General features: G+C 34.9%; 1 protein-coding gene across 1 annotated transcript in view; it reads right to left on the bottom strand.

Moving 5' to 3' along the window:
* Positions 1–26706, bottom strand: part of LOC150078464 (ribitol-5-phosphate transferase FKTN-like) — a 57146-nt gene that overhangs the window by 14393 nt on the left and 16047 nt on the right. The window contains exons 4-6 of the mRNA XM_090384576.1: positions 20042–20304; positions 14287–14420; positions 7629–7753 (exon numbers count right to left, since the gene is read on the bottom strand). Coding sequence (XP_090240702.1) covers positions 7629–7753; positions 14287–14420; positions 20042–20304 — 522 coding nt within the window. The remainder of the gene's footprint in view (positions 1–7628; positions 7754–14286; positions 14421–20041; positions 20305–26706) is intronic.

Raw genomic sequence — 26706 nt, 5'->3', positions numbered from 1 at the left:
ATTTTTGCTATATAACTAAGCTATTTATCTCTCTAAAAGGTGATTTTTATAATGGAAATTGCACATATTCATTAAAACTAATATATATTGATTAAAGCACAACACAAAAAATCACTTCAACTAAACAATACAAAAACAAAACACACAGCCAACACGTTTACAAATGCTGCTATTGGCTGAAAGGAAGGACCACCGGGGCCGGTGGGAGACAATCGTAAGCCATTGTTAAGTGAAATAAGTAGGCACTGGTGAACATGATCACTGGTTAGTAGAATCAGCCACTTGACAGAATCAGATTTCAAAAAATCAAGTCAAATCATTAAAATGCACTACACTTTCATCATTATCAATGTTCGGTTATAAAAATCAATTTTGAACACCTTTGTGATTTTTGGAGGTCACTATGATAAAACAATTTGCAGTTTCTGGTTTATTGGGCTTTTCTGTTAGTGCAATTTATTATAAAACCAATAGTAAACTTGATCTTACTGCATTTGTGATAATACTGATAGCTGCAATTCTGTGGGTTTTTACGTTATTAAGGTGAAAAGTATTTCCTCTTCCATGAAATCTTCAATTACATAAAAAAACATAAATAAATTTTCAGAAGCTTTTCTTCATTCCTATTCTTTAAGCTTCATAAATTTGTTACTCTGATCTCACTTGCATGTATCACGTTAGTTGCAATTTGTGTGTGCCAAGTTCTTTGTTATTGATTGCTTATCTTTTTTGTTTTAAATTTTACAACCCCCCCAAAAAAAAAAAAAGAAAAAAAAAGTCAATGAACAAAAATATCAGTTAGTTAGTATATACATGTTATTTTTATTTTTACTAACCTGTGGAAAATATTCTTCTGATTTTCATGTAACATTTAATTTTGTTAATTAGTAAGGCAATAAAATGTAAATTTGTGCTTTATATCTTTACTTTTATAGCCTGTGGATAATATTCCTCCTATTTTCACTTATGAGACCCACCATTTAATAGAATTAAAATTTAATTCTCAAATGTGATCGCAATACCAGCATTTACTACATATCATACAGTGAATGGTGTTTTATTATGGAGAGCCCATCATAAAGTGATTTGATCATACAGTGAACCAATCAAAAAGCAGGAGTCCATTGTATATATGTTAATTAATGAAGAATATGGTAAAAATAAAACTTTGTATAGATCGATACGAAACAGCATAACATATATCTCTGATAGCGTAAGGCATAGCATAAATTATTATTATTTATTTTATTGCAACAGTCTTAATTATTTAATAGCCACACCTCATATCTTGAAGGTATGGCAACATGATTTTATTAATAATTTAATTATTACTGCTAGCTTGTTTAGGAATCAGAGTAATCCTGAAGATTTTCCATTGTCTTGGAAAGAATGGCTGGGAAATGCACCTGGTAATGATTTTCACTAAGCAAGATGTATGCAACAGACAAGTTAACAATAACAGTAAGGATGCCATCAGGACCTTCATTACTATCAAGGCATAATTGGTTAATTATCTTCTGTAATGTATTCTTGTTCCCAAGTTGTTTAATCTGCAGAGCTTGCCTAGGAAGCATTCCTTAAGAGTGCGGTGGGATCGCGGAGGTGAACAGTTGATGGATTTTCAGCTGCTGAAAACGATAAGTAGTTTTATTTTTACCATATTCTTCGTTAATTAACATACTATATTGCATTCCGCAAAGATATTAAATAGGCTTAGTAGCATTTTCATTAGCTTATTTTTTAAAATTACTCCCCCGCTCGCACCAATGTTAGTGCCATAATTATTGAACTTGCCGCCATTGTATAGATCGATACGAAACAGCATAACGTATATCTTTGAAAGCGTAATAAGTAGCACTGTATTAGGAATCTGTTAGCTTAGTAGAGTATTATCAATTAACCAATAAAATTTATTAATCTTATTAAATTTCACTGTTAATTAAACTGTATTTAAACATAAATCATGACCCAGACTAGAGCTGCAAAGCAAAAATCAGAGTAGTAGAAGTGGTGTGGCTCGGGGGAGAAACAAAGGAGGCAATTCTCCAATGCACGTTAGTCTCAAAAAACGTGCGAAATGTTTGCAGACATTTCAGTAACAGGACATGATCTAGCCAAGGAAGATGTCTGTGTGTGTTAGGTGCCTAGAGTGCCAAGAAATTAGGCACCAACTCAGGTTTCTGATGGGTGTCTATGAGAGTTTGAGGTGTAGGGGAGATGCCCTCGAAGAAATTAATATGAGGGGCCCATCAAGCTCTTAGCTGCTCAACTCAACGACAGAGCTCACTCCTGTGCAGCAGGTAACACAGAGGCAATATCCAAGGCAGAATGTGCTGGTCCCACAGGAATTAGTTATTGTTGCTAATCAACTGTCAGGGAGACAGGGAATAGGAATATATTATACAAAAAGGATAGGTAGAATAGGACCAGGGTATGTCTGCCAGGTGCAAAAGTTGATGACGTTGTAGAGCAGATATCATCCTTTAAGGGCACAAAATGTGATATTGTTGTACATGTTGGCACTAATGTCCTTAAGAGTAAGAGATCTGCAGATTTAATTAGCAAGTACAGGTCAATGTTGAAATAAAGTCACAAGCTAGGGTTGAATTTGAAAGTGCCTGCAATTCTGCCCAGACACAATAGGAGAGAGTACATGATGAGAGACTTGTCAATCAATTCAGCCCTGGAGAGACTGTGCAAGGCTCATGGGGTAGAAATATTTTCAGCTTGATCTGTGCTTGCTAGCATGAGAGACGGCTTCTACAGGGATGGGGTATACTTAAATAGAAAGGGTGCAAGAATATTTGCCGATACTATCGAGGCAGTGTTAGGTGGGTCGGAAAACTGCTAGCTTGGGGGAATACATAGACTAAAAGATTAACAGTAGCCACAGGCAGAGGCAAAAGTGATTCTTGCACTGCTTCTATTGGAATGAGCAGCAGCTTGGAAAGCAAGTTGCTGGGGATTTCCAGGACTGCTGGGAGTCATAGCGAAACAAGTAAATACATGGGCTGTGTTAGGGTAACTAAGAGTAGGAACAGGTGTATGTATACTTGCACATACAACAATGCTAGGAATATAGTAAATAAATTTAATGAATTTGAGGTGCTGGTGAACACATCAAAGGCAGATATTGGGATATCAGAGATGTGGCGTCACACAGATGTAAGGAATAGAGAATTTGAATTTGCGGAGTACAATGTGTTCAGAATAGGACAGGAAGGGGGGGGGGGTTATGCTGTTAGTTAAGAAACACATAAAATCAAAGGCAGTGATTTCAGTTGACATTGGTGGTCAATGCAATGTTGAGTCAGTTGTGGTGTGACATAAGCCCTGGGAAAAGGAAAAATGAGAGTAGGTGTGTGTTATAGGCCTAATGAATCTGATGAGTACAATGAGCAATTGTGCAGAGAAACAGAGTGGGCCAGTAAATCAGAATATCTTACAATGGGGGATTTTAACTTTCCAGATATTGACTGAAACTTGTGGATTGGTCACTCGCACACTATCAAGACTTTTGTGGATTTATTAGATGACTGTATTAGTATTAGTATTAGTAACGGCCGCATGGTGCAAGAAAGCCTATGGCTTATGCTGCACCAGCCAAAAAAAAAAAAAAATCCGAACAAAACAATGATAAAAACAATAAATAAATAAATAAATAAAATAAATAACTAAATAATAATAATTAATAAATAAAAAAATAAAATAAAAAGGAAATTAAACCTATCATCCTATGCGCTTCCCTTACCCGAAAGTACTATCCAGATGACCTTTGAATTTCCCCAAACTGTCGGCCTCTACCACCCATGAAGGCAACTTATTCCAGTAATTAATAACTCGCTGGCTAAAATAAAACTTCCTGCAGTCCAATCTAAACATTTCCCCCCGTAACTTGAATTTATGTCCCCTAGTTCTAGCACTGTTTTCTATAGCAACATGTTCGAGAGGGAGTAATACTCTTGATCTGATTATCAGCAGTGATCATTCATGCATTAAGAATTTGCAGATAAAGGAACCACTAGGTGACAGTGATCACAGTGTACTGATGTGGGATTTACTTAAAGATGTAACTACCATCAAGGGTAAAGGGAAGGGCTTTTGCTTTTGTAAAGGTGACTACAGTGGTCTCAGACAGTTTTTAAATTCTGTACAGTGGGATCAACTGATGATGTTGCCAATGGTGAATTCTAAATGGGAAGCCTTCAGGAACTTAATCTTGGAGGCTACTAGGCTTTTCATACCAACTAAGAAATACTGTTCAAGATTTAGGCCTAAATGGAAGTCAGATGAATTAATAAAGCTTGTGGCAGAGAAGAAAAATGCATGGGATGCATATAAATTATCAGGCGACACAGAAGCCTATGGCAGATATAAACTAGTCTGTAATCAAGTCACAAAGGAGGTTAGGCAGGTGAATGTAAATTATGAGAAATCTTTGGCACAGGATGCAAAGAAAAACAGCAAAGAGTTCTTTACTTATGTAAACTCTAAAAGGAAAGGGATGAATCAGATTGATCCACTTAACATAGATGGTTTGACTGTTGATGATCATGCTCAGGTAGCTGACAAACTAAATGAGTATCTTGCATCTACATTCACACATGAGGAGTTATTCAAGGAGGGGAATGCCAGAAGCTTATCCAACTCTAACAGGGAGCTAAGTGATTTTGTAATAACTGAGAGAAAAGTGGAGGAGAAATTGTTGAAGTTGAATATAAGGAAGGTACCTGGGGGTGGATGGGATCTATCCAGTTATATTAAAGGAGGCAGCAAAGGAAGTAAGCAAACCCTTAGCCATAATTATGAGAGCTTCCTTAGACTCAGGGGAGGTGTCCATGGACTGGAGGTGTGCAAATATTCATAATTCACAAAGTGGATTCAAAAGGTGACAAGTAACTATAGACCTGTTAGTTTAACTTGTGTATCGGGGAAAATAATGGAGTCAGTGTTTTAAGAAGCATTGAAGGATCATCTAGAAAAGACTGCAGTAGTTGATCATGCTGTGAGGTAGTCGTGTTTTTGCAGTAAGTGCTCTTATTTGTGTTTTAGCGTGAACATTACACGATTTCTGTACAATTAAATTTTGAGTTGAAATAATGCTCTGTTTTTTATAAAGAAATATAAAGTTATAAAAAATTAAAAATATAAAATAATATTGAGAATTTTATATTCTTATATTAGAGAAATTCTGTAAAAAAAGTATGTAAGCAGGAATAATAAATATTTTTTTAAAAATCTGGGAATGCAAATACTGTATTTACATCTAACAGTTTTAGTTTTCTCAAAATTGGCAAAATACATAATATCTTTGGCCACTGAATGTTCACAAAAACAAAGAATGTTTATTCATAATTATCCAAATCCAGTAGGTAGACAAGTCAGTATGATTATACCAGTAAGTAAACAAGTCAGTATGATAGCACAACAGCTATCAGAATAATTTGTACTAACATATTTCCAATTCTTCAGAATTATTTGAACTGGCACAAGGACTATATTCTAGCCGTATTGTGCCTTTCAAGGTTTTTGTGCAATACAATTTTGTGCTTTGTGACTGGTGTAAAACCAAATATATTTACAATTCACAGTGAGAATATTTTTCTTCGGGAATGTAATGAGTTCTATCATATTCGCACCTTTTCCTATTATATGAAAATAATACAATTAACCCTTTTGAGACTAAAACTGAAAATTAAGTCCTAAAGTTGAAAGCCCACAGAAAATTCCAGAATCAATAATAACACTTAATTTATTGTCATGTTACTTCAAAATACGCATTGAATTTATATTGTCATAGATTTAAAGATAATAATATTAGTAGTTAAAAAAAAAGCAAAATCATATTGGCTGCTGATATAATGGCTGAAAAAATAGAATGAAAAAAAAAAAAAAAAATTCTAACTCCAAAGTTACTTTTAAATTGAACAAAATAATTTATTTTCAAACTAACAAACAATAAAAATTTAAAAAGTGTTAATCCACTTTGATTTTTGTTACAGGATGCTGTTTTTATACACTGTAATCTTGTTCATGTGAATCACAATGTACAAAACACTTTTCATCAGAATCAGAATTAGGCACGTCACTTCTAATAGTTGTGAGGTTCCTGTAATAATCATGATGAGTTGACAGTATATACTTCAACTAGCCCATCATATTCCATTTATTGGCAACAGTAATAGGACTTACTGATGGATACAATAGATCTTGAGTGATATTGTTCATGCTCTGCTGTCATCCAACACAGTTCTTTTCAACATCAATCACTTGGAATGATGATTCTTTACGGATTTTGGTTTTAAATTTTATTTTATACAGATCCTGTTTCCATCTCATTTTCAAACAATTTATGGTTTCTCCATCCATTGTATTCTTTCAATTTAGTATTAGTAGTGACAAATAATGCAAGAAAGCATGCTTACACAGCACCACCAGCCCAAAAAAAAACAAAAAATTCCCATTTCACCTATTCATCCCTCTAATAGGTTGTCCAATTCTATCCACTTACATGACAACAGATGGAAGCTTGTTCCAATCAATCAACCACCCATTAGCTGAAGGCTAATGGGTGGTTGATTCTGCACTCCTATTCTGCAATCATCCTTCCTCAATTTGAATTTATGCCCCCTCGTGTGCATAAGTAAGAGGAAAAAAATCGAAGCAAGAGGAAAAATCCCATCTGAACTGAGTTTGCTCAAGCCATTCAAAGCCTTTAATACCTCAATCAGATCACCAAGCAGGTGTCTACTTTCCGGATGCTGCAATTTGCAGAACTGAAAGCCTTTCTTGGTAAGAGCAACCCTTTGTTCCCCTCGCCAATCTCGTCTTTCTCTAAACCTGTTCTAGCAGCTTCACATAAATGAGCATAAATCCAGACTTGTATGCAGTACTCAAGATGTGGCCTAATCAGAGCCTTATGTTTTCCAAACTTTGTTTTATGTTTACCAACACGTTTCTCAAACTTTTTTAGTCACAGAACACTTTTTATCTCACAATATATTTACAGAACACTTACGAAATACAAGTTTAGCGGGATCCAAAGAACTGTTTGCTAATATTTTATTACATACAACAGATTGTGCATCGTATCAGGAGCATCTTTTTTTCCAACACATGCAAAGCCGAAATAGAGATAACTGTCATCATACTTTTGTTTTGGTCTTTTATTAGTTGATTTCTGTTTTTTCACTTTCGATTTTAGAAACAAAAGGCTGTGATTGTTCATCCTGAATTTAAACACAGTTTTTGTTTTTCATCAAGAAATAAACTATTCCAACACTATATGCCATGAATAAATATTTTAATAAATGAACATAGTGTTACAAATTCTACCTGCCTTCTGTAACGAACCTCAAAGGATTTTTAAGGTAATGCTCATTTATTAAAATATTTATCATGGTGTACAGAACATTCCTTGAGGGATACTGCCCACAAAAAAAAAGTGTCACTTAAAGACATAACTAAAGGCTTTTTTTTTTTTTTATTACCTTACTGAATAACTCTCTCAAACATGGGAGAATGAAAAATAGAAAAAATAAATGATATCATATAAAACTTAGCTGCAATTATTTGTTGAACTTTATTCAGCAGAAGCATACAAATCTAATTAACTAAGTAAAATTTACTTGAATTTTTTTCCAGTTCTGGCTTGTGTTCCCCCATTCCACACATAACTTGCTTGTTCGTAGAAGAAAAATATATCTAGTTTGATATCACCATCTCGAAATGATAGCTCATAACTATCTTCAACCTATGAGTAGGAGTACAAAAAAAATGTCATAATATTCAGAGATGGCAAACTACTTACTATATATACCAACAATAACAACTGCAGTGCAAAGACTAGTTTTATTTTCACCATTAGGTAGGATTCTTGGTACAGAAACTATTTTGGTCATAGTGCACCGGTTCATATGGTATACATGATCTTTATCGTATACATATATGTATGTATATGATATATGTACGTATACATTCATATCTCAATTTGTAAAGTTGTGTTAACCAAAAAAACCTAATAACCATGAGTTTAGTTACTCTATTGCAAATTCATTACTAAAGAACGCTGATGGTGCTGTCTTTTCTATAAAGTTTTTTTCATTACAAATAATGATTTTCCATGCACCTACATTGTTACTAATACCAGAATCTCAGCAAGTCATTTCTGCTCATTTAGTAATCAAGGCTGGGGAGCAAATTCAACAATGAAAGGGAACTTGATTATTATTAAAGAAATCCAGCAGCAGTTGATTCAATACAGAGAGTGGTCAATGCAGGAAATACAAATGTTCTGTCTTATATGATACAATTATAATCACTAACTGTATCATAATTAACATCACAAGTACAGAGAAGGGCAACAATATTAGTGAATGGAACAAAGGGTTGTTAATGACACTAATGACAGTACACTGCAGCAGTGCACTGTCATTAGTGTCATTAACAACCCTGCCAACCTTTGTATCATCTGAAAACTTGGACATTAAGCCTGATATGCCATCATCAATATCATTTATAAATACAGAAAACAACAATGGATCCAACACTGAACCCTGAGGGACTTGCTCTTGTATTAACATATTATCTATGTTTTGTTTCAGTTTACCTGTTGATAAATAACTTTTCTTCATAATATTTGTTAATTTTATATCTTCACATGAATGTTGTTTTGAGTACATATCCGCTATTAGTATACATGTTCTGTGATCTGAAAATTGATTTAATAGTATGTAAAAATTAGCATACTTCAACTTTATATTTGTTATAAGGTGATCTAAACAAGAGCTTACTGTTCTATCACCCTCCATCCTTTGTTGCCTAGTTATTCCAAATAAGGTGTTCAAATCCATAACTGTTTAAGATTGCAGAGTATTTGAATATCACATTATCAGTTTCATTGGTAAGTAAATTAATATTAAAATCTCCTACTAGTATAGTCTTATCAGCCTGTATGTCATCCCATTGCAAAATTGTGTTATCTAATTCTATTAGGAAACTGTTTATAGAATCTGATGGTGGCCTATAAAAAGCACAAATCATGAATGTGTTTTCAGGATCTTCTCCTAATAATTTGACACAACAGTTTTCACAAGACTGAGTTAAGTCTTGTGAAAACTGTACTGCCTTAAAGCATGTTAGAAGAAAATAATACAGAAAATAATAAAGAGGAATAATAATACAGTATATTATTATTCCTCCACCCCTTCTCAAATCTCTCAACATATAGACCTTGTATGTTATAATAAGAAATTTCATCACCTTGTATGTTATAATAAGAAATTTCATCACTTTTTATGTTAACCTCTGTTAAAACTATACATGAAATACATTCTTTCATTGCATTTATATATTGCAACAAGTTAACATTCATAGTAATTTTACTGAATCAAATTTGGCAATTTCCTTACCCTAAACTAAAACTGATGAACAAATATTTGGACTGATTCAGAAGATAAAAGGAAAAATTAAATTAAAGTAAAAATAACCTGTTCCAGCGATGAATAAAATACATTGCATTACAGCACTAGTTTTCCATCTCACACTTAGTGTAAACTAATCAATGTCTATGCTTAACTGTCCATGCTAAACTGTTAACAATTAGCAGGTTTGTGGATTTTACATATATATAGTCAGTTCTGCTTTAACATGCTACACGTGTTCCTAAAAATTTCCTTATTATGGTATTTCGTGCATTAACAACAACAGGGCTTGTGGGCAAAATAGGAATGGAGCAGAGCACTAAAAAAAAAAAAAAATGTTCAGTCTGGTAAGTAAAACGCTAAAAAAAGTTAGAAACCCAATAAAATTGCTAACACAGGTTTAAACATCTTAAATTTCTAATAAATAAATATTACAGTAAATATAGCACTATAATATATACATACTAATTGATATTTCTGTTCACTGACATTTTTTTTTTGGATTGTAAAATTTAAAACAGTATAAAAGATAAGCAATTAATAATGACAAACACTGCACGCACAAATTGCACAAGTAAAATATAGAGTAAAGAGTAAAAAGCTTAAAAAATAAGAATAAAGAGAAGATTCTGAAAATTTATGTTTTTTATGTGATTGGATGTTTGTTGTTTGTTTTGGTTTTTTTTTAGGAGCATTAGCAACTAAGGCCATATTGCTCCGGGATACGTGGTGGTCATTCCCTGACCTTTCCACATCCTCCGTATTTTCTGGTAACGGGCTCGAACCCCAGTCTAATCAAGAAGCGTGTGCTACGCACTACTGCTACTTTCCACCTGGCTACAGAGGCACCTATGTGATTGGAGATTTCATGGAAGGGGAAACACATTTCATCATAATAACGTAAAAACACAGAATTCCAGCTATCCGTGTTATCGCAAATGCAATAATATCGAGTTTACTACCCATTTATAATTAGACTGCATTAACAGAAAAGACCAATAAACTGGGAACTGCAAATTGTTTTTATTGTTTTATGGTAGTGACCTCCAGAAATGTGCTCCTCTGCTCATGCTATCCTGCCTCACAAAATTTCTGTTCGAACAAAAAAATGTGAGCTCCTGAAAACGTGAGTTGGCTTATAATATGACCTATTATCTTGTGAATACAGCGAATGACAACAGTGTGTCTCCGACCAATACTTCTACAGTAAATGGAAACTACAGCTCTCACACATTTGACAATTTTTAAGCTTCATAAACCTATATGTATTGCTGTGCAGCTTACTACGTTCAGCTTTGTGCCAGGTTCTGTGTCCACTTGGTGTTACTTGCAGACGAAATCATGCATGAGTCAACTCGAAAATCGCATTTTTCCCTAATATATCAGTCGCGTTGGAGCAAATTCGCGTTGCTAAAATGCACAATATAGCAGAACTGACTGTACAGGCAACCCCTGAATAACACAGTACTTCTACAGCGTGGTTTCGCTCTAACACGATCGATAAATTTTGGCAATCCTCGCACAACACGGTACTTAAATAACATGATTTCACTCTAACATGGTTAGAGAATTGTGGCAAACCTCGCATAACATGGTATTTTTGAGTTTTTCTGTGGGGTTTTTGAGTTTTTCCTGCTATTATGTTGGATGTAATTTTTCAACATTTCCATTATTTTTTATGAATCCCCACTGTTGACTCACCAGTCATTATGCAAAAAGAATTCTTGGGAAATCCCCATGTTAGGTTCTGTGCTATTGAACTTTTGCTTGTTTGACACCATAAAAAAATTGTGACTTCAAAGCATGCAGGTCGTGACTTTTAAGGTTTTTTTAAGGTTATTTTGATTTTTATTTGATCATTTGTAAATTTTTCTAGTTTTAGAACTGTATTGGAATAATTTCTTTTTTTGTGAATTAAATTCCAGCCCTAAATTATACTTAAGGAAAGTAAAAAAAGTACCACTCAAAGAAACTATTTCTCTAGAATCAGATACAAATTTTGGATTGGCTTAAAAAAGGGAAAAAGTTATCATATGTTGCAAAAAGTTTAATTTAAATGAAGCAACAATCTGGACCAAAAGAAAAATGAACAGAAAATTAGAACTTCTGTTGCTGCAGGATCTTTCATTTTATCAAATATGACAGCTCGTACCCGAGCGCCAATAACTAAAAAAATGGAAAAGCACTCAGTATTTGGATTGACGATACCAGTAAAAAATGGACCCCATTACATGGCAATGTGATTAAACAAAAGGCACTAAAAATTTATAACCATTTAAAAGAAAATGGAGAATCTTAACCCAGGGTTTGTTGCAAGTAAAGGTTGGTTTGAGCGAGTTAAAAACTGCTTCTCATTATATAACATAAGAATTCAATGGAAAAGTGCATCAGCTGGTTTGTTTGTTTGTTATTTGGAGCATTAGCAACTAAGGCCATATTGCTCCGGGATATGCGGTGGTCATTCCCTGACCTTTCCGCATCCTCTGTATTTGGTGGTGACGGGCTCGAACCCCGGTCTAATCAAGAAGCGTGTCCTACGCACTGCTGCTCCTTCCCACCTGGCTACAGAGGCGCCTGCATCAGCTGGTAATGAAGCTGCCAATAACTATGCAAAGGAATTTCAAAAAATTATTGAAGAGCACAGATACAAACATCAAGTTTTCAATGATGATAAAATAGGTCTTTGGTGGGAAAAAAATGACCAACAGAACGTTTATTTCAAAAAAAAGAGAAAACTGCAACCAGGTTTTAAGGCATCAAAAGATTGTGTAATGTTACTTATGTGCAGTAACACATCGAGAGATCACACGATAAAACCTATGCTAGTTTATAGATCCTCTAATCCTCGTGCAATGAAAGGTGTAAATAAAAACACGTTACCAGTATATTGGAAAGCAAATAAAAAACTTGAGTGACATTTAAATTTAGAAACTGGCACAACACAATTTCTAAATTGTGTTGTGCCAGCTGCAGAAAACTATTTAAAGTGGAAAAATCTAGACTTAAAAGTTTTATTACTGTTGGATAACGTGCCAGGCCATCCAAAAGATTTAAGTCATCCAAATGGTGAAGTAATATTCCTACCACCTAATACAACTTCTTTAGTTCAGCCATTAGATCAAGGCATTATAGCTACTTTTAGAAATCATTACATCAGAAAATCATTATAATGGACTTTGGAAAAATTTTTCAATAGTGGACTATATCGGAATCATAACTGTATCGCTCAAAGAAGTAAAATCATTAACATTAAACATATGGCCAGAGTCAGTTCATTCAGAAATATAGTCAAACCTGCAGAAAACAGAATAGGTGTGATAGTAGAACTTGCTAAGAAAGTACGAGTGGAAGTTTTTGATGATATGACTACTGAAGATGTTCAAGAATTACTGGTAGAAAAAGAGGCTGGTGAAGTGGATTTGGTGGAAATGGCATCAGAAGTAAATGAAATCAATTCAGAGGATGATAGCACAGATGAAAATTCTGAAGTTCCAAATTTTACACTAAAAAGCATACGGGAAGGCATAAACTTAGCCAAGAAATTAGAAGCTTATTTTTTTAATGCAGATCCTTCGACTGAAAGGAGCACAAAGTTCGAAGTGGCGGGGGGGCTTTTTTTTTTTTTTTTTTTTTTGTTTGGTTTTTAGGAGCATTAGCAACTAAGGCCATATTGCTCCGGAATATGCGGTGGTCATTCCCTGACCTTTCCACATCCTCAGTATTTGGTGGTGACGGGCTCGAACCCCGGTCTGATCAAGAAGCATGTGGTACTCACTGCTGCTCCTTCCCACCTGGCTACGGAGGCGCCTTGGGGGGGGCTTCAAGAATGCTTAACTCCATACCATGAAATTTACAAAGATCTATCAAGTAAAAGAAAACAAACCCAGATTACTGATTTTTAAAGAAAACAGAAGACACACAAAATCTAGATGATGCAGAAGAAAGTTCAGAAGGTGAAGATATTCTGTAACAGCAAAAAGGTTCTCATTTCATTGTGCTTAGCAGCAAAGAAGAGGAAGAAAATTAAATAAACATACATTATCTGACATATATGTAAAACTGTTTGTGAGATGTTTGTTCAGTTATTACTATTTTTAATAAAAATTAAGTTTCTGATAGTTATAAAAAAAAAAGTGTATTTTTGTTAGTTTTTGGAATATAATTCCCTTTTTGTACTGGTTCTTAGCCCCCATATAGCATGGTTTCACACTACACAAGATTTTACAGGAGCCTAACTACAGTTTTATATGAGGGTTACCTGTACAGAGAGGTAAATGCACACACTTTTAATTGCTGCATTTCAGAAGTAATACTGTACTAATGCCTTATGCACCAAGTTACATGAGCAAGCAAGTAGCATACTTTGCACAACTAATAGCGAGGATCTGGATTTTGACAACTGATGTGATCAAATTCTAACACAATAGGATTGAAAGTCAAAAAACAACAATGGAGGAATACAATGTCATTTTAACCTATAACAGAAATTTATTTTTTTTAAATTTAAATGTTTTAGCATACTTTTCACTAAAGAATTAAATAGGTTGGCTATCCTTACTTAATGTATAACTGCACAGTACTAAATTATTTTGAATTTAAGCAAGTTCTAAAAAAACAAAGAACTTTAATATACCCCCAGGGGCTCACATCTGGTGAGTATGGGCTTGGCACACCCAGGGTCCTGACCTGGATATCATCATTCTTCTCTTTCTTGGTGATTCCCTTCCATTTCTGTCTCTCTCTCACTCAGGGGTAACTCGGAATTTTTTTTTTTTTTTGGCTGGTGCAGCAAAAGCCTCAGGCTTCCTTGCACCATATGGCTAATTACAATAATAATAATAATAATTAAGAAGAAAATCTGTACCTTGCCAAAGGAGTGAGTAAGAGGAAGATCATGGGTCGAGAAGAAAGGTATAATATCTGGCTTGTAATCCTTGATCCATATACCTATGTCGACATCTTTGCTATAAGGAATAAAATCACACTGACGGTAAAATCCTAGATAAAATAATAAATATGGTGTTAAGTCTTCAAGAAAATTTAAAGACCGATCTTATTAAATGTGAATAAAGGCCATTTTTCTGGGGATGGGGAAGCAGGATAAAAATTTATAATTTTTTTTATTCCCTTTTCTATATAATTGTAAACTTTAAACATTAAAGCAATGGTATAATTAGTCACATTCAAAATAATTCCATAATTTTGATATTAATTTATCAATAGTTAGTTTTTACTAATTAATATTAGATTTTGCTGTCAGGTCACATTAATTTACATTTCCTTGAATTATATTGTATTTTTTTTTTTTTTTTATCATCATGTGTTGTGTGAAATTAGGCAGCAAAATTGTTTGGTCAATGAAATGTGTTTTTATACATGTATGAAACAAGATAAAGTGTACAATGTTTCTTCAAATGTCATTCTTTCTTTTATTACCAACATTATGAGACTCAAGGCAAAGAAGAAAAATGCATGGGATGCATTTTCTGTGTCACCTGATAATTTATAAATTATCGGGTGACACAGAAGCCTATGATAGATATAAGAGAGTCTGTAATCAAGTCAAGGAGGTTAGGCAAGCGAAAGCAGATTACGAGAAATCTTTGGCAAAGGATGCAAAAAAAAAAGCAAATACTTCTTTACATATATAAGCTCTAGAAGGAAAGGGATGAATCAGATTGGTCCAATTGATATTGACGGTTTGACTGTTGATGATCCTGCTCAGATAACTGACAAATTGAGTATTTTGCATCCAAGTTCACAAATGAGGAATTCTGTAGGAAGGTGGCAGACAGAAGCTTATTAAACTCTAACAGGGAGCTAAATGGACTTTTAATAACTTAGAGCAAAGTGGAAGAGAAATTGTTGAAGTTAAAAATAAGTTAAACATAAGAAAGGCACCCAGGGTGGATGGGATATATCCAGTTATATTAAAGGAGGCAGCAAACTCTTAGTCATAATTATGAGAGCATCCTTGGACTCAAGGGAGTTCCCCACAGACTAGAGATGTGCAAATGTATCCCCAATTTACAAAGGGGGAGATCAAAGGGTAACTGGAGTAATTACAGACCTGTTAGTTTAACTTCTGTTCCAGGGAAAATAATGGAGTCACTGGTTAAAGAAGAATTGCAGGATCATCTAGACAAGACTGCAGAATTAATTCAGACAAAGCATGGGTTTGTTAAGGGGAAGTCTTGTCTGAAAAATTTGATTGGATACTATGATCTGGTCACAAAGGAACTGGATGCAAAAAATAATTTTTATATCATATACTTGGATTTCAGGAAATCTTTTGATACTGTTGCACATGGAAGCCTACTGGACAAAGCGGTAATCAATGGACGCTGCTCTTCGTGAAGTACCCAAAGGCTCCGTGTTGGGCCTATTGTTTGTTTCGTATATTTATCAATGATATTGATGAAGGTATATCAGGCTTAATGTTGAAGTTTGCAGATGATACAAAGGTTGGTAGAGCTGGTAATGACAGTATACTACTGCAACAGGATCTAGACAAGTTGGGCAGATGGATTGAGAAGTGGCAACTGAAGTTTAACATTGACAAATGCAAAATACTGTATATGGTAGTGGTAACCCCACAGAAATGTACCAACTGTGTGGTACTACACTCAGGATAGTGGAGAATGAAAAAGACCTGGGGTGATTTGAGAGTTTGGTGTCAAACAAGGTTAACCACAAATTGCATTTTCTTTTTGTGATAACTTTAGTTTTACTTTATACAAATAACAATGCATATCATGTCATAGAACTGCATCTCTTTAGTATTTTACAGCCTACATTAGCTTAGGCTGTAAGTACATTTTCAGTAAATCAAGAAAATGTCAAATGACTTTTTTTTTGGTTTATTACAAAAACATCAACTACAAAATGATTCTGTAGTTAACGTCGTTTGACACTAAACCCTCGAATTATGCAGTCAGACAGGAAGTTTTCTGAGCAGTGCAGACAGGTGCCAGAGCAGGTCATGGGGTCTTGTCAGTGACATACAATAATTTTTCTAGCAGAAATAGGGAGGTGATTATCCCTTTTTATAAGGCAATGGTGAGACTAAGCACCGGCGAGGTGATCTGATAGAGGTGTATAAAGCCTTGAATGGTTTTGAGCATGCTCAATGCTGATGGGATTCTTCCTCTTGCTCAGAATAATCACCTGAGAGGGCATAAATTCAAATTGAGAAAAGACAGATGTAGGACAGACGTGAGGAAATTTGCCTTTAGCCAGCGGGTGGTTGGTTGGTGGAATAGACTTCCATCCCTTGTTGTGGAAGTTGATAGCCTAAATAAGTTTAAGGCTCAGCTGGACAGGTATTTCGAAGGAACAGAGGGGTGAAGTGGAAGTGGTTATTTTTTATTTATTTATTTATTTTTATTTTTTAATTTAATTTTATTTTTTTTTTTGGCTGATGCTGCATAAGCTTGCTTTCTTGCATCAAATGCCTCTACTAATGCTAATGCTAATATGGCAATGGTAGAGTACATGAGATCTCAAAGCATTGGTTGCATGGCTTCTTTTCAATGTTTACAAACATCAAGTGCACTTTATAACACAACTTTTATTGTCTTGTCATGGAAGTGCAAGTTTCACTGGTAGCAACTTTAAAATAAGTCTGGATGTTATTGAGAGGTACGACTGTTGGACTAAAATTGCATTCCAACAAATATTACTCAAAATTATTTTAAAACATTCATTATTTATTCAGATAAGTTCGGTGCACTTTTCTGACTCACTGAATTTTTTATAGTGTTTCACTTAAACTATTTAAATATCTTTAAGATAATAAGAAATTTTCACAAAGATTGTAATATCTTTATTGCAATCAGTGAAAATTTTACAAAGATGCCTGATGCAATACCCTTAACAGCAACGATGCTATGGGTAATTATCATTTTAGAAGCCTAATATAATAGTTTAAATAAATCAAAAATTTAGTGCAATCTAAGATTTCATATTTTGGCTTACAAAAAGGTGAAGATTCTAATATGCTTTGCCAAATGAGTGACCTGCTCACAGGAACTGTTTTTCTTAAGGTGCAAATGTTTATAAATTACAGAAAACATGACCAGTTCATAAAAACACATCCTCTTTTTGTTGTAGTCCCATACTTGCTTTCATGTTTCAATTTCAGAGTATCCTTCAGAAATGTGGAAAAATTAAAAATACATTTTCTGTTTGTACTCTGGGACAGCCACAGAGGGTTAGATGTTTACAATAAAAAAGACAATAGAATATAACCACATTGTGTTATCACATGGATTTGAAGATGCAAGACATAACTCTGTACTTGCACACTGATAAGCTTTGCCTCCTTGCAACACTGCCATTTTAATATGAATACTAATACAAACATAAGTAGAATAGACTATGGTGCTTTACAATGCAATGTAGAAGATTTGACATTGAATTATTTTGTCAAGTGCCCCTTGTTTTCTGCCAGTGGGCCCTTATTTTTTTATTCAAGCAGAAACTAACTGAATTGCTTTCTTTATTCCTTCATTAATCATATTTATAATAAGAAAATGTGATACACGAGTTTCAGATATGACTGTGAAACCTTCCTTTTTTGCAGATTTGTGGTTATTCCTTCCCCCACTAATTTGTCAAGATTTTAGCATTCAATTTTTCTTTATAAATAAAGATATTTTATACATAGGAGTTTGTGATCAAGTTCCTCAGTTTTTTTTTTTTTTTTCATTGTCTTTAATAACACATGGATAACTATATGCCCTTTAGTCCTGTTTAGAACTGATAGCTAGTTCTGTATTATCTGGCTTTGTTACAGAAATATTCTGAATTTCTCTAACAGCTGAGCCACTCCACCACACACACACACACACTACAATTACCTCTTTTGGAACCAAAGCAATCGACACCTGGTGATCCATTTCTGAGGTTGAATCCTTTATGAGAGGCTCGCTTGGCATAACATTGGATATTATTCTAATCATAGCTTGCAGTAAAGTTTGTAGTTTGCCTATATGAAGTGTCACCAGTACAGCACGAATAATAATGCAACCTTCTGTATCCTTGATATATCTCTAATGTTTTGTTCATTTACCTAGGATACACATTCTGGAAGGTTCATTGGCACATCCTCTGGATGCAGCTGGGGAATTTAGCTCTGCCTACATACTGGAACCACTGCAAGCCACTAATTTATCAGCTACATGGCTAGTTGTTCTTAGTGGTCGGTTTTATGGAGTATTAGTACTTAGGCCATACCAGTTCACAGAGAAAACCTTGCCCCCTTAAACCTGAGATCAGCTAACTACAACCATGAGATCGAAGAGGCCTTTAAGAATTCCTCCAATCTTTGAAGGGATTGAAGCCCAGATCTCTTCAAATGAGTGACCGAGTAGCAAAACCACTATACTGCCAGAAAGAGTTCACATGGCTAGTAACCTTATTATTTACTCTAGTTCTTACCATACTTAGAAAATATAATCTTTTCCCAAGCGATCTATTTCAAGGAATTTGGAAGTAAAAATTAAAAAATTATGTATGTAAATGCTCTTAAATATTAAATTTTTCTTATTTTGACTTTATAGCTGAACATTAAGCAGGATTATTGCAAAAATAAATTACAATCAAAATTTTGTAAATAAAAGCTGAAAATATAAATAAATACATAAAATACAGAAGAAAAAAGGTAAATCAGTGTAAGTTACAAGTAAGTCTAATCTAACTCAAATCAGAAATAGTGTTAGCAATATTTAATTTTTTCCTAGAAAAACAAATGCTGAATACAGGAATTAGCTGCAGAATTTCTATGAAAATTACACTTTTCTAGCTTAATCCTAAACAAAGTACCCACAGAAAACTACAAAGGTTTACTAAAATGGCAAAATTAGACCCTCTCTGGATGCAGAATTGTGATAAATGAAAGCTAGCACACAGCTCCAAACCAAGCATTTGACAATATAAATGGAAGCAAATAAACCAGAGGAGCATTAATAACATTAACTAGGTTGGAAAAATTGTTTCATTTTCATATTTATTAAAATTCATACAAATCAGATATACTAATATATCAAAAAGCAAATATATTAAAATGAAAAGAGAAGTAAGTTAATTATAATTCTTTTGAATAATGAAAAATCTTTAAAAAATACTTATAAAATATTATTTTTAATATATTTAAGACTCATACATGTGTATGCTACTTATTTTAGAAGTGTATATGTACTCTTATACATAAGCTTTGCCCATCACTCCTATATATCTATATACTGAGTCAGAGGGCAGGGTACCAGGTGTCCTCTGTCCCCTGGCTGTGAAATGCTAGGTGCCGGCACTCAACATTCAACACAACCCACCCACACAGTACATACCTACACATACACAACTTGCCGGCATTGGCACTGTCTTGTCACATACATCAGCGGCTTATAGGGGAAACCCTGGAGACCACCATACAATACACAATACTTTAAATACTTAAATCACTGACCATATAAAATGTATTTCTTTTATTTATTACTTATTGTGCCCTTCAGACTTAATCAGAAAAATAAGTTAGTCAGTCAGTCTATAAACCCCACAGCTGATCTCCAGGGGCAATTTTATTAGATCTAACATCTGTTGAAAACACAGCAAATATTTACCCAGGCAAGTACCACTACTCAACCAAAATGGAATTCCAAGGAAATCCAGTAGATGCTTAGTTTTAAACAGCAGTTTCCATGCTTTGGCACGAAACATTTCAGCCTCTTCACTTTCATCCCTCCCATATTTCTGATGAAACAGTTTAGCTCTAACATGGTTGCATTCCAAAAACTTTGCTTTCTCAGGAGACTGGAGAAATACCAATGGCTTAACAGGAAGGAATATTTTAATTTCATCCAAAGTAGCTGGCAGAACTTCAACTCTTTAAAAAAGAAAAAAAAATTTATTTATACAGTTTTAAATAATATTAACAAATAGTTTTAATGTAAATTTTACAAGGCATTGATGTCAGTTTTACTCTGTATAGCAGAATGTTAATTTGTTGAATTCTCTTTTATGTGATTTTGATTGTTCTAGATTAATGTTACAGAAACCACAGCCATAAGGAATTAAGACAATATGCCTGCACATTATATGTTTGACAGTTTGCTGTGAGGTAACAAATTCATTCAGCTATGGAGGATCTTTTATATGAAAAAAAAAAAAAAAAAAAACTTCTGGTGAATACTATAAAAAATTAACAATTTGTAAATTAACAATCACCACAATTTCCTATTTGTAATGTACAATTTTCTCATATTCAGACTGGTTCAACCTCTCATGTTTGTGATTAATGTTAAATGAAAAATCATAACTGTTGCAATATAAATTTAGCAAACTATTAATCCAATATTTTTCAATAATAAATTAGTACTTTGCACAGCAACAATCCACTGCAATCAGGGTGCCAATACTAAGCTAACTGAATCAGCTGCAGTGGCTGTTGCTCCATTTAATGGGTAATTAGCTGACAGATTTTTGAAATGTAGCGAAAAAGGAACGACAGTTGACACTTAATCCAAAATTAGCATAACTTTTAATATTATATCAAGTTATTGATCAATTGTATAAAAATTAAATCATATAATGACCTTAAAATATAACTGAATGTTTTGAGGTTAAACCTATTCTAGTGGTATATATGGAAGAAGAAAGAAAGGAAACTGAAAAACACCACCATAATGCATGAAAACACATATGATACACTATGAAATTTGTCTCAGTCCTAAAAATGAAATGAAACTAAAAGGTCACCTTCAGTACTCTTCTGGCTTACTCCTGGTTAGTGTCAGTTGAGGTACTCCTACATATTCCTTCATTCATCAGTTCTGCAGTTTCAAATTACATAGGATACAAAACTTTGTGATATGGGTCAAAGTAATGCTTGCACATGGTGCAAAAGTTTTTGTTTGTTGCTGCAACAAATGATATTATCAAGGTATGCTGGGCAGTAATGTTTCAAATGAATGGGAAGTTAATGCTAGGGAAACAAAATTAAATAACTTCAGGAAGATGGAGAGATCAGGGTAGTACTCTATAAGAACACTTAGTCTTAGCCGTGTCTACAGCAATCGGAATACAAAAATGAGAACAGGAGCATGTTATAGGCAAAATAACTGTAATGAGCATAATATTTTTTGTGATAACTGAGAAGAAAGTGGAAGAGAAATTGTTGAAACTAAAAATAAGGCAACTGGGGCTGATGGGATTTATCCAATTATGTTAAAAGAAACAGCAAAAGGAATAAATAATATAAGAGCATCCTTGGATTCAGGTCAGTCACTAAAGACTGGAGATGTGCAAACCTCTCCCCCATTTCACAAAGAGGATCAAAGAGTGAAGTGGGAATTATAAACCTGTAAGCCTGACTTCTGTTCCAAAAAAATAATGGAGTCACTGGTTAAGGAAGTAACACAAAAAAATTCAACTACATATAAGTGATATACCGGGTGGTTATAAAAGAAGTTTCCCTATTTAGGCGATCCTACTGTCAAAACAGTTAGAAATAGTGCTGTGAAAATTAGTGGGTATTTCATTTAAGGTATGGGAAAGCGATTTGTAGAAGAAAAAAAATTAGTTCAAATTTCTGCCATCAGGGGAGAAATTGGCACTGTAAACATGAGATGGAATACTTAACTTAGGATTCGATTTTAATATCAGAACTTAGAAATCTATAAATATTGTTCTATGTGCTTTCCTTCACTTGAGATGACATTCTGAAACCAGAGGACTGCATGCGACACAGTTTCACGTAGCATCTCATTGGGGATGTTAGCTACCTGCTGTTTAATGCATGGTTTCGAATCAACAAGCATCTGTATGCCGCCATGGTAAACTGTCTTTCAGGTATCCCCATAGCCAGAAATCATAGGGATTGAGATCTGCTGATCGAGCTGGCCAGAACTGCGGAAAGTCTCTAGAAATGATGTGATCATTTCCAAACGTTGAACGGAGCAGTTCCTTCACTTGTTGACCAATGTGGGGCGGGGCACCATCTTGCATGAACACTACGGTCTCCAAGCATTGCCTTTCTTGCAGAGTAGGAATAATGTGATCTCTTAGAAGAGCACAGTACTGTGCACTAGTTACCGTACACACCTTATGGGGCTATGAGGTGTAGACACTTCAAAGAAAAATTGTCCAATTATAAACTCTGCTGTGGTTTGCATTCTGACCTGGAGGCCATTGCAACTGTCACTTTGTCCACTACCTCCATTCCGAAACATGGTCGTCCCCTGCCTGCAAATTACACCTAACTCCTTGGTCACTTCAAATTTCTTTATTAATTTTCGAAGCCCCACTAATGTCAAAGGTCCTTTACGCAAACCTTTAAGCTTTCGATATTCACGTAGTGTTGCATTAGCATTACTGTTATTCTGGTAGAAGAGTTTTACTAAAAGAGCACTTTCCTTTTTTGTAAGAGCGATAATGGTTATTGACGGTGTTGGCCTTTCTGCTTTTATCTAACAGGACGTCATTTGCATAAGCAGCGTGTCTTGAAGTAAATGACAACTTTTACATATGTGCATCGCCGTTTTTCCCCTGGTGGCAGAAATTTGCACTAATTTTTTTTTTTCTACAAATCACTTCCCCATACCACTAAATGACATACCCACGGATTTTCACAGTGCTAACTCTAACCATTTTGACACTAGGGTCTCCTGAATAGGGAAACTTATTTTATAACCACCCAGTATATGTAAGCTATATACAAATAGTTGAATTTTTCTGAAGTTTGAAGCCCTGTGTTCTAAAGAATTTGTTTTAACTACACGCCTTTTCACATCTCCCATATTGTTAAATAAATTCACAAATGGGTTGTCAGCTCTTATAGACTGACCTATCCACTCACTAAAGAAAGGCCAACTGGCCTGAAAAAAATGGCCATCTGGGCAGTGGTGCCAACTGATAACAAGTAACAATAGTTTTCTCTATTGAGAAAGTATTACTAATTAAAATTATGAAAGAGAGGCAACTCACTGTGAAGGATTCCACAATATGAGATGCAATGATGCATATGCAACCAACAACTTTGGTTGGTTCAACTTCTGTAAACATGATGCTTACTTATATATAGTTGATTTTTTCTGCAGTTTGAAGTCTTGTACTTTAAAGAATTTTTATTTTATAAACTTGATGGTTATTTGCATCATCATGTTAAAGAAAATACTAGGGATAAACATATTCTAGACCTGATAATTACCATATTCTAGAACTGATAATAATTGTTGTTATGTTATGTTGTTATTTAGGAACATTAGCAACTAAGGCCATATTGCACTGGGGATATGCAGTGGTCATTCCCTGACCTTTCCGCAGCCTCCGTATTTGGTGGTCACGGGCTCGAACCCCGGTTTAATCAAGAAGCGTGTGCTATGCACTGCCGCTCCTGCCCACCTGGCTACGGAGGTGCCCTGATGATAATTGTGAGTCATATAATGTCATGAACCAGATGACATTATATGACTCACAGTACATGACCCCTAAGCACGAAGTGATCATGCAGTTCTCAGTTGGAAGATGAAAAAAGAGGTTGAGAGATTATTAATATTGTTGTTGGGTTTTAGAACCCGTGTAGCATTAGCAGTAGCAAATGCTGCAAGAAAGCAAGCTTATACAGCATCAGCAAAAAAAAAAGTGACACCTCCCATTTCACCTATTCATTGCCTTCACTAGTTCTTTCTTGAATTTATTCATGCTAAAAAGTTCCACAACAACATATGGAAGTTTGTACCAGAAATCAAATCAACCAACTGCTAACTAAAGGCAAACTTCCACACATCAGTTCTGTACCTGTCCTCCTTCAATTTGAATTTGTTCCCCCTGATATGTGTGGTCTGAGCAAAAGGAAGAATCCCATTAATATTGAGCTTGCTCAATCAATTCAAAGCTTTAAACAACTCATCAGATCATCTTGCAGATGTTTAGCCACCAGAAATTGTAATTTACAGAACTGCTAAGGGCACCTTTTGTTCCCTTCACCAATCTGGTTGAACTTCTCTGCACCCATTCCAGAGGCTCCACATCCTTCCTGAAATGAGGCCTCCAGACCTGTAGGCAGTACTCAAAATATGACCTGACCATTGCCTTATACAATGGAATAATCACTTCCCTTATCCCTGCTAGAAAAAAAAATTCCTGTATATCATTGACAAAACCCCATGAGCTGTCCTGGCAGCCTGTCTGCATTGCTCAGAGAACTTCATATCTAACTGCACAATTACCCCCAGGGCTTTTTCATTTTACACTACCCTGAGTGTAGTACTACACAGTTGGTACATTACTCTGGAGTAACTGCTACCATTTTCAGTACTTTGCATTTATCAATGTTAAACTTAAATTTCCATTTCTCAGTCCACCTGCCTAACTTTTCTAGATCCTGTTGCAGTAGCATACTGTAATTAACCACCCTGCCAACTTTTGTACAAGTTGCAAACTTGGACATTAAGCCTGATATGCCTTCATCAATATCACTGATAAATATACAAAACAACAGGCCCAACATCAAACCCTGAGGGACTTCACATTAGTCCACAAAGAGTCCATTAGTCTCTTGATTACCATCTCTGTCTTTATTATTATTAGCCATATAGTGCAAGGAAGCCTGAGGCTTATGCTGCACCAGCCAAAAAAAATTTCTGAGTTACCCTGTGTGTGCGTGTGCATGTGAGAGGGAGGGAGGGGGGGAGGGAGAGAGAGAGAGAAAGAGAGAAAAGTGGAAGGAAATCACCAAGAAAGAGAAGAATGATGATATCCAGCTGAGGACCCTGGGTGTGCCAAGCCCATACTCACCAGATGTGAGCCCCTGGGGTTTCTCCCACTCAGCCATCTCTTTATTCATAGAAGCAACTTGCCCTTAATGCAATACTACTCCAATTTGTACAGTAGTCTTCCATGTGCAACATTATCAAAAACTGTCCTGAAATCCAAGTATATGATATCAAAATTATTTTTTGCATCCATTTCCACTGTTATCACAGCATAGTATCCAATAAAATCGGTCAGACAAGACATCCCCTTAACAAACCCATGCTGTGTCTGTCCTGCAATGCTTCCTTAACCAGTAACGGCATTATTTTCTCCAGAACAGAAGTTAAACTAACATGTCTGTAATTACTCCTTTCACCCTTTGATCCCCTTTGTGAATTGGAGATATATTTGCACATCTCCAGTCTGAGCCCAAGGATGCTCTCATAATTAATGGCCAGGAGTTTGCTTACTTCCTTTCAGCCTCCTTTAATATAACTGGACAGATCCCATCCACCCCAGGTGCCTTTCTTATGTTTAACTGGAAAAATTTCTATTCCACTTTCCTCTCAGACTTAGCTCTCTGTTAGTTTGATAAACGTCCAGCATCTGCATCCCCTAACATAAAGACTTCCTCATGTGTAAATGCAAATGCAAAATACTCATTCAGTGCATTATGTCTGCACTAGTGTGCATTCACAGGTTGAACTGCATACTGTTTGGGTCTAAAAAACCTGGAATAACTCACCAGGGGACCTACTCCCTCTACCTGAGATTAGCTATCTACAGCCTCAATTGAAGAGGACTTTAGAAATTCCTCCAGTCATAGAAGAAAATCAAACCCAGACCTCCCCAAACGAGTGACAAGTGGCAAAAAATACTGTGCTGTCAAGGAGAATTGCAGTTGTTCAAAGCAGGGTTTCATTTCAGGAAAGGGGACTATGATACTTTAAGGAGCGACATGGTCTTTTCTAAATAGGCAGATTGCACAGGGAGGGTTAACACATTAAAGTTACAGAACATCTTAAAAGCAATAGTCACAGAAACTATGAATGCATACATATCATTAATAAAATATAGCATGGGTATGACGGTGAGATTGACAAGGACAAATACAGAGTTGGGCAATCTAATAGCAGAAAAAGAGAGCATAGGACAGTTACAGGGCAATTAGTATATCAATTTCTTGAATATATCAATACCAGAATAATCAAGTCACTAAAAGAATCATAAAACATAAAATTAACCTGTGTATGTTGAAAATAACATTACATACAGTCAGCAAAACAAATTAAAATACAATAAAATGTCTAAATAAAAAAATAAATACAGATACCAGAGCTTTCCAAGTTAAGGCTTTCTCCATCGGTGAATTATACACTCTGATTGCAACAAACATTATATGCGCTATACAGGGTGTCTCAAAAATATTGGTACAAACGTTTAGGGAAGGTAGGTAACATCTAAAGGAATGTGAATCGCATAGAACCCATAACCGGAAACGTCACCGTAAGTCAGTACACAGCGCTGTTCATCA

This window comes from Mastigoproctus giganteus, chromosome 11, assembly GCF_048544385.1.
Source record: "Mastigoproctus giganteus isolate SK-2022 chromosome 11, ASM4854438v1, whole genome shotgun sequence".
NCBI classification, from domain to species: domain Eukaryota; kingdom Metazoa; phylum Arthropoda; class Arachnida; order Uropygi; family Thelyphonidae; genus Mastigoproctus; species Mastigoproctus giganteus.
This window is presented reverse-complemented; position numbering and strand designations above follow the sequence as displayed.